Source organism: Monopterus albus, unplaced genomic scaffold (genome assembly GCF_001952655.1).
Source record: "Monopterus albus unplaced genomic scaffold, M_albus_1.0 scaffold54.1, whole genome shotgun sequence".
Taxonomy (NCBI): domain Eukaryota; kingdom Metazoa; phylum Chordata; class Actinopteri; order Synbranchiformes; family Synbranchidae; genus Monopterus; species Monopterus albus.
Window position 1 is genome coordinate 884,099 of NW_018127934.1, and position 9,386 is coordinate 893,484.

General features: G+C 37.6%; 2 protein-coding genes and 1 non-coding gene across 5 annotated transcripts in view; 1 reads left to right on the forward strand and 2 right to left on the reverse strand.

Annotated features, from left to right (window-relative positions):
* The window catches only part of aptx (aprataxin), a 3,909-nt gene extending 2,390 nt beyond the window's left edge, over positions 1 to 1,519 (forward strand). Inside the window, 3 exon segments of the mRNA XM_020602108.1 lie at positions 1 to 55; positions 745 to 848; positions 953 to 1,519. The exon segment at positions 1 to 55 is cut by the window's left edge and continues 118 nt beyond it. Coding sequence (XP_020457764.1) covers positions 1 to 55; positions 745 to 848; positions 953 to 1,107 — 314 coding nt within the window. The 3' untranslated portion in view covers positions 1,108 to 1,519.
* A 1,477-nt stretch (positions 1,520 to 2,996) lies between these two features.
* Positions 2,997 to 3,070, reverse strand: trnai-aau (transfer RNA isoleucine (anticodon AAU)). Its single transcript has one exon. It is a non-coding gene; the product is annotated as a tRNA-Ile (tRNA).
* Positions 3,071 to 4,414: 1,344 nt separating this feature from the next.
* On the reverse strand, positions 4,415 to 7,254 carry scpp1 (secretory calcium-binding phosphoprotein 1). Of its 3 annotated transcripts, XM_020602171.1 has the most exons (10): positions 7,138 to 7,254; positions 6,889 to 6,986; positions 6,675 to 6,729; positions 6,508 to 6,555; positions 6,096 to 6,149; positions 5,946 to 5,972; positions 5,777 to 5,818; positions 5,453 to 5,494; positions 5,276 to 5,341; positions 4,415 to 5,189 (listed from the first exon to the last, which is right to left on the reverse strand). In XM_020602171.1, the coding sequence occupies exons 3-10, from the start codon at positions 6,726 to 6,728 to the stop codon at positions 4,659 to 4,661; spliced, it is 864 nt and encodes a 287-aa protein (XP_020457827.1). In that variant the 5' UTR covers position 6,729; positions 6,889 to 6,986; positions 7,138 to 7,254; the 3' UTR covers positions 4,415 to 4,658. The 3 variants fall into 3 exon arrangements, with proteins under 3 accessions (XP_020457827.1, XP_020457826.1, XP_020457824.1); XM_020602170.1 differs by lacking the exon at positions 7,138 to 7,254 and having other exon boundaries at positions 6,889 to 7,110; XM_020602168.1 differs by lacking the exons at positions 6,889 to 6,986; positions 7,138 to 7,254 and having other exon boundaries at positions 6,675 to 6,781.
* Between the last annotated feature and the right edge of the window lie 2,132 nt (positions 7,255 to 9,386).

Here is a 9,386-nt window from a genome sequence, read left to right on the forward strand (position 1 = left end):
CAGACGCTAGCTCGCTACGCTTCCGTACAGGGTTCCATGCCATCCCAAGTATGAGGTAAGTCATAACTGTTAGAATGGTGCTGTCACTGAAGGACCTGTTGGACGTGTTCTCTTCATTTCTATCTAAAAATGAAAATCACCCTAACAGACCACACTTGTTTTTTAATACAAAACTATGTATGTTTTACATTACTGACAGCTATTTTTTTAAAGTAAATTTAGGTTTTAAATCAATAAACGTACAATATTTTTCTATGTTCCAGGTTTCTCATTGTTTTGAGTTAAAGATAGTTCACTATATACATGTATTGACTTGAATCTTGCTTTATATTGGCAATGCATCTTGCTAGACATGCTACAATTTTTGTTTCAAATAAGAAGCAGTGTTTTAGAAGAAATGTTTGCTTGTAGTATGTGTTCTAAGTATGATACAGTTACTCAACTAAGATTCAAATATCATGCATCACAGAAAAGATTTTAAAGCGCCTCCTGTGTACTTGAATGTTAAACACTCAATTATCCACCTTGGACTTAACATTTTTGCCAGTCTAATATTTATTTATTTATATTTTCCTTTTATTTGACTTATGGCCTTTTCATTTGTGTTTTAATGCTATCTGTATGTGTTTCTATTCTATTATTCCTGCTTGGTTTTAATGCATTATATAAACATCTTTAAATTGTATTTTTTGTATGAAATGTGCTACAAACTTTAACAAATCTTGTGTATGTTCTCTTTTACAGTCACGTTCATCTTCATGTGATCAGCCAAGACTTTGACTCTCCCTGTTTGAAGAACAAAAAGCACTGGAACTCATTCACAACTGACTATTTCATTGAGTCTCATGGTGAGAGCAAATTCGACCTGTTTTTGGTGTTTTACCTGAAGATTTGCAGTGGTTCACTTTGTCCATTACTGCAAATAATGTAACACACTTCTCTTTATCTGCAGATGTCATTCAGATGCTTGAAACAAATGGAGTGGTCACTGTCAAAGAAGACGCCAGTGAGCTGCTAAAACTACCTCTCCGCTGTCATGTGTGTTGCAAAGAGCTTCCAACTATACCAGCTCTGAAAGAACACCTAAAATCTCACTTTCCCAGATAAGCATGAGACCTTAAAGAAGATTCAATGCCTCAGATGTTCACTGTGGGTGTTGAATAGTTTTGTTTGTTAATTCTGGCTTATACTTTTATAAGGCATTGAACATGTTTCATTGACTGTTGTAATTATGTGACCAGAGCAATGTTCATCTATTGAGTTTTTAATTCATAATTTGTCAGTAGGTTTATGAGAAGGGTCACTGCAAAGATTCATGTTGGACATTGCTAGATGTCAGGAAAGGGAAGTCCTGAGATTTCATTTGTTGTTTATACCTTTAAATATGGTGTGTGAATATTTTGTAAGAACTTTTTATTTTCCATTTAAAAATAAAAGAAAACAAAGGTTTGTTACAGAACTGCTTTTGATTAATTTCAGATTAAAGAGAAAAGGAGGCAGAATGGTTATTTCCTGTAGTAGTCAGTGAAGTTTGGAGCCTCCTGTATGCTATCTGTCACAGAAATGAAACAAGTTATAGTTGTTGCCACAGCAATTGGTTTCAAATTCAGCTATAGGATTATCTTTGGTGATTCTGATTTCATGTCATTTAGAGCTGGAGTTGAACATGGCAACTACTTTTTAATTTATGTTCTATTTAACCTTTATTTTACGAGGGTGAGTCCCATTTCTCCAGGGAGCCCTGGAACACAACACTTTTTTTTTTGTATATTTACATGAGTGGAAATAGAAATGTGGTGACTGAGTGGAGTGCTGTGGAGAATTAACATCTCTTACTCTGTTATACAAGCCAGTATTTAGTGCATGTACTGAAGATACACAGTTGGAGCATTATCAGAAGTTAATTAAATCAGTGTGTAAGATAATACTGCTTGCTGCTAGATCAAGAGGCCATGCCTTCTATGATATTTTTTTAAATTATTGCCAGGCAGGTTTTTACCATATTATGACTGAATCTTGCTCAGTCACATACTGTAATACTTGACAATGTCAAGTTGACATTGTGTGAAAAAAGGTGTCACCCATACACAGGTGTTTCTGATTACTGATGCTGACTAGTCCTCTGAGGACAGTGTGGCTGTTAACAGACTTTGCTTAATTGACATCTTTCTCTTACCCTTCTTAATACTGCTTATAGGCTGCCTTTGTCATTATGATGACATTTTGTAAAACCAAGAAAATGACAATGTCATAGTTGTGCTAATCTGAAGAGCCTTACCTGTCAGCCAGAACGTGAAAACACCAGTCGGGGCTTGCAGGGCAGTAACCACCGCGGCATCAGCTGTTGACTTTGTCGCCATCTAGTGTTGAATGTTTATAACAGCATGGTCTTGCGGAGCTTTGACTTAAATAAATAATAAGCCATTTTTTGTGTTGAACACAGTTTGAGAATTATTTTTTTAAAATCTTGGAACACAACAGGTTATCTTGAATATAAGTGTGTTGGTAGTATGACAAAGGCAAACAGCTGGAACTGGCATTCACGCCATTGGCTGAGTGTTAATCATGTGATTGCAGTTGTATCATGCACGCGCGCTCTTACTAGTAGCCTATTATTTTGTTTTACATTGTGCTGCACAACGTTTCATCACTGTTAAACAGTCGGGTATTACCATTGAATGTGGTGTATTATTGTTAGGGGTTCTTTCTCGGTACACGTGCGAGTGATATCATGAGCATTCACAGTTGTTAGCGAAGTGATATTTTGGTATTTAGTATAAAGATTTAGTCATAAAGTAACAAATTCCCATTAAAATCTCAAAATATATCTTAAGTCTAGACTGATCAATCATTAAAAATCTATGACAGATGACTCGGTTATCCACGTACAAAGAATCGAACCCTGCTCCTTCATGAAGCACTTACAGCGAGCATACAGTTTGGTGTGCTGCTAGCAGGATATGTAAAAACACTGATCAGAGGAGAAAACATTTATGTGGCCCGTACGGGGATCGAACCCGCGACCTTGGCGTTATTAGCACCACGCTCTAACCAACTGAGCTAACCGGCCATGTTGACGAGTGTCGTTGAGCGATATATTCTACTAAATGTAGCTATGCAATGAATATTAGGTTACCATTAGGTGTTATACTTTTCAAATAAGCTGAGGAACAAAAAATCAACTGGACTTGGTTTTGGGTAGAAGACATTTCACCTCTCAGCCAAGGGGTTTCATCAGTTCTTTCCGACTGTGCTCTGTTGAGCACGAGATATTTATCGCCATGGGTGGTGCTTCAGTCTTTTGGTAGCCAGCAATGGCCTCTAACGACTGAGTCGTTATAGCCCGGTATCGGTGAGCGTCATACCGGTTTTTGAACCTTCACATGTGGCCCGACGCCTCTTGTCCTGGTGTGAATTAGGGTGGGAATGTTGGGGTAGAGATTTCAAAACAGAATTGTAGATGCATGACAAGTTGTTTTAGTCCACCACCCCCTATTTAGTGAGGGGTGTTCTATTTTTACAAAAATAGCTTCCTTAACTCCTCTCTCAAACCAGCGATGTTCTCTGGAGAGGATCTGGACTTCACTGTCCTCAAAAGAATGTCCTTTGTCCTTCAGGTGGAGGTGGACTGCTGACTCTGGTCCACTGGAGTTGGCCCTCCTGTGTTGGGCCATGCGTTTGTGCAGTGGCTGCTTAGTTTCACAAATGTACAAGTCTTTACGCTCCTGACTACATTTAATTGTATAGACCGCATCACCCTGTTTGTGTCTGGGTGTTTTGTCCTTGTGATATTGTGGTTGCGGAAGATCCTTTATAACTTCTCTGATAAACCAGCCAGTCTGGATGTTGGTATACTTGGCATACTTGCTTTGGTGAACGCCCACTTAGGGTATCCACAGGCCTTAAGGGAGTTCTGGATGTGTAGTTTCTCCTTCTTGGTCCCTTCTGCAGTTGTGGGCACTTCCTCTGCCCTGTGATTTAGAGTTCTGATGACTCCCAGTTTGTGTTGAAGTGGATGGTGTGAGTCAAAAAGGAGGTATTGGTCCGTGTGTGTAGGTTTCCAATATACAGTGCCTTGCAAAAGTATTCATACCCCTTGAACTTTTCCACATTTTGTCACGTTACAACCACAAACTTAAATGTATTTTATTGTGATTTTATAGACCAACACAAAATATCGCCTAACTGTGAAGTGGAAGGAAAATTATATGTGGTGTTCAAGATTTTTTACAAATAAAAATCTGAAAAGTGTGGCATGCATATGTATTCATCCTCCCTGAGTCAATACTGTTCACCACATATCATTTGCATCAACTGGAAATGCTCAAGTATGTTATTCAGAAGCTGTTCAGTATAGTAAGTAAATGTAGCCTACTTCCACTGCTGCTCATGGAAACCAACAATAAAGTGGTTATATCATTTGTTTATTAGGCCTATTATGACAAAGGAAATATAAGTAACAAAGTGAATACTAGGCTTTGCCATCACCACGATAATCATATACACACACAAAGTCAGCTGCAGGTAACATCATAAAGCCAAAGTCAACATTCAGCAGCAATAGACAAACAAATTAATTATCCTGAAGAGTTCAAGCAGGTAATTTAATGGTTTTGGAGTTCACAGTAGGAAACATAAAGCTGAAGAAGTGTATGTCATCATCTCCTTAGACTTAACTCCCTTTCATTCTCATTGGGCACCATCAGATTATACACTGAGAAATGGGCATCATCTCCTATATCCTGGAAGAAATACTCTTCACTTTCACAGCTCTGGGTTCCATTTACACAGTCTTTGGCTTTGATTTGTTTCATCTCAGTGCTGTCATTGGCATCACAATCCTCTGTGCTCTCACTAGAATCACTCGTCTCCTCAGTCCCGCTGCTTTCACTGCTGGTGCTCTCACTGCTCTCACTGCTCTCACTGCTGACAGCTGTAACCGCAGTAATGTCACTGGAGTCTGAGCTGTCGCTCGTAGTGTCACTGCTGTCAGAGGGGCTCTCTGCTTTTGGCAGGTTCGTGCGTCCCTGAAGAGTAATCGTCCACTGTTTGAAAGTGTTGCCGGTTGAGGTGGGAGTGGGTTGTTTCTCAGTCAGCTCGATGTTCAGGTGTTGACCTTTGACCTCTGTGCTGCTGTTGTCCTCTGCACTCAGGACTTTGACAGCACTTGCAAACACTTGAGCCCAACTCTGGATAAACAGAGCATGAAGTTACTCAACTGTATCTCAGCAGGATATAGTTTTAAATCAAGTGAGGGTACAAATGTTTATCCCACCTTTCGAACATTCTCCTCACTTCCCATACTGTTATCTCTGGTTTCAACTATGGGTTGTGAGTCTGTCTGTGAAAAGATAATGAATGATAAATTACATCAGAATAATGCAGACAGTATACATCAAGAGCTGGCAAATACATGAGGTTTAATCAGATATTTTATTTAATTTATTCATACCTGATCATCCTCAACTGATTGATCGTTACTCTCCACTGATGTCTGTTTTTTGGAAAGACATATACCATTAAAGAAAATAATGCAATGTTTTATTTCACAAAAGTTAAACAGTGCAGCAAAAACAAACATTTTTTATTTGGTTTCATTAACTATTATGTTTCTTTGCACTAAAACATTTTCTTTTTCTTTACATTTTACACTTTTACCCCAACAGCTTTTAAAATTTGATGGATCTGAGGCTATAAATCAATAACATGCTTAATGTACTATTGTAACATAACGACAGTAAAGCATATAAAGTAAGAGAGTGCTGGTACAACTGACCTTGTCCTCTGATAGTGATTCTAATGATTCAGACTCTGAACTCTGGAAGAAAGGCATACATTTGTTAAGGTAAATTCGGACATACTTAGTACATCATTAGCTTAATTAAGATGGATTCAGATAATATTTTTCTTCTGTCAGATAGAAGACATGAATCAAAATGACTCACTTGATCTGAGGTATTTTCTTCAGAGCTCTGCAACATATCCATACACAAACATCCATTCAGGTGAAATGAGCGCTCAGAAGTGACAAAAACGTCTTCTAGTTCAAAATATATTAATCATTCAGTCATTACTGGCATAATTGTTTACAGTACCTGAAGCTCTGATGTGTCATTTTCAGACGATTGTGAAAGAGACGAACTTTCACTCTGGGAAACAAAAGCAAAGTTAACACACCTCACAATATATTTAATTACGCAGTTTAACTACAGCATCAACAATCATTTACTATAAGATCTGTTGGCCACCGCCCAGGCAAGCTATTGCTGTAAATGGGTGCAAACATACTGTAGGCTTCCAGTATAAACAATAGTTTCTGAAATGGGAATTGTCTTGAGGACTGGAGAACCTTTGAAGAACAGCACCTATTGTTAGTTCTTCTGCTCATTGTGTCAGATGAATACAGCTTTAGTGCAGTGAAATAATATATGGGTAAATAGTTGAGGACCACCATGAGTCAAATAAAATATAGTTTGAAGACAGGAGTTAAAATATGATGCCGCTCACCGTTTTTGAGTCAAGAGCACTTGATTCCGAAATGACATTGTATGGAATCTGTCAGAAAGGGAAAACAGGGGGTAATGAAAATGCTAGAATTATTGTCAAGATGGTAGAGGTGCACAAAATTTAATGAATTAGGAGGACTTGTTACAATCTGTGGGGGGCATACTTACTGGGTTGGCAAAAACTGCACCAATCAGGCAAAATGTTATGATAGTGACCTTCATTCTGTAACAAACATATGTCATTCATTTTGAAATTCAGCTCAAAATATTTTAATTTGAAGCAAACCAGTTTGCAAATGCAAAGAAAACCCTAAACCAAACAAGGAAATAATTCTTTCAAACACATAAAGCAATCTAAAAATACAAATGTAAAATACAGCACCTGTTTGTTGTCTGTTAGATTCGGAGCTGTGGAGAAGTTAGTGGTCCTTTAGCAGCAAACAGAAGCAGTCGGCGTCTATACTGAGCCACAGATGGAAGCTGGCAGTTGAGATTGTAAAAGCACGATGTATGGATACGTTGTAGTAACAAACTCCTACAGCCACTGTATATAAGTAATCTTAGTTAAGATGATTGCATCACTTCCTTCCGGATGTCTGTCTCTCCTTTCTAAGAACAAATTTATATTTACCTCAGGGAGTGAGCGGTGAGCAAACACTGGCATGATGATTGCATGTAAACACCACAAATATATACATGCAGACATGGATGTTTCTCACTAAATTTACTCTCCCCCAAGTGGAATATAGCTGAGCATGTGAAACCACTGGGCTTGTGGCATGTTAAAAAAACAAAGTCACCCACTCAGAGAGGACAGGAGGGCCAGACAGAGCCGTGCTTGTTTCCGGTGAAGTGGGTGTGTTTTTTCTTCCCATTTAGCTTACCAGTAGCTGATTTTTATTTATTGTCTAATAATGAAATCAAAGAAACCTGTGAGAGAAAGTGCCTTGCTCAAAGGTAGATTTAAAGTACTTGTCTAGACAAAGAAATATGGAGAACATGAACCTTAAGATGTTAAAGAGGGCTAACCCTGTGATAACTTTACATTAAGGAAAACTGAAACCATGTTTTACAATGTCTCATTCTCATGTTATACGATTTTATTGGAAATTAGTACCTGGAAACTGTGAAACTACAGAAGAAAGCCTAAATAAATTTTTCTGTATTTCCTCTCTAAGGTCCATGGTTGTTCCTGGACATACTTATATGGTCAGGCCTAAAATAAGATTACTGAATTCTTTGTTTGTCTTCACTTTGGATTTCAACCACACAGATTAAACATGTAATTAGACGGGATGTTCCCCAGCCTGGAGCTGTTTGCCAAACCCACAGCCATTGTAAGGTCCCGCTTTAGTAAGGGGAGGAGTGAGGAGACGATGATTGGTGCTTGTTGAGACACACACGCTGTGGACAATGTCTGCACTTCACTCTAAGGATACTTAAGTTTTTATGATGCATTAACCCTTTCAGCTGGGGTGTCACAGCATGTGAGACACCAGCTTAATTGATGTATTTTAACAACCAGTTGGCACAGCTGATGATCTTTGGCACTGAGCTCCTGATGATGGTTTTAAAGTAAAAATGAATAAAAGGAGTAATGAAAAAAGACAAATCTTACTAATGTGAATTAATATGTTACAAATCTGCCTGTTGTCATGACCAGCAGATAAAAATATATATTTTATTCTCTAAAAGTTACCACTGACAAATATTTGGCATGTTGTTAATCACAGTAGCTCTAATCATGTCAAAATATTACCACTACTTTTAGAATAGATATTGTTAGTGGCTTGAAGAACCCAGACTTGTGATAGAGGGACATCTAGTGACCAAAACTGTGCATTTCTGTCCAGAAATCACTCCATATGACATAGTCACAGTGGTTTTACAGAATAAAACACCCCCAGTGCAATAATTTGTAAAAAAAAAAAATAATAATAATTGTATATAGCTGTCTGACAGCTTTTCCTCTGCCATAATGTGTGTGAATGTATGTATGTATATATATATATATATGTACGTATTTAGAAATAGATGGTTGTCTTCTTGTTTTTTACTTGCTATTTTTCTTTTTTTTTTTGTTTCATTTGATACGCATCAGGGGCCATTGAGCTGAAGTCAACTTCCTTGTGTGCCCAACATGCTGTTATAGCAAAATAACAGATTTATATGATATTATTAACACATTTATGTGATACCATGCACTTTATGGTCTAGTACTGTGTTGTAGCACAAAGGTCTGAGTTGCTTGTGTGAAGGTCTTATGACGGATGTTTGTTAGGAACTGTGTCGGGAACAGGAGGACAAAGCGAGTCCTTGCATTCTAGATAACATAACGGGCTGAGACTAGAAGAGATTAGAGAAGGAAACAGGGTGATAACTGCAACCATCTGCGACATAGTTTATACAGGATGGAATGTAATAAATGTTGTGTGAAACTTGCTCAGGGTCAGGCTCCCTTTATGTGAAGGGTTAGACCTCTGGCCTCTGAAATACTTTATACCTATCCTTGCTAATCACTTCTTTATAATAAAATCAAAGAAGACATCATTGGTTCAAAGTCCTTTTATTCTTTCTCTCTTGAATTGGAGAAGTGGATAACAATAATAATAATTTCCACCACACATACTTGGCCATTAAATCTGATTCTAATTCTGATTTAGGTTGATTTTATTTAGTTATGAACAATCAACACACAATGCACTTGTTCAAACATTCAAAAGAGAAAATCAATATTAATTAAATTCACGTTATCACAGACTAAAGTAGACAAATTGCAACATAACAAGCTTAAATACTTTAATTAATATTTTCCTTGTGTATGAATCTACTATGTGGTTGTGTATAACAAGCAATTCCTGACTTTATTTTTCAGAAAAT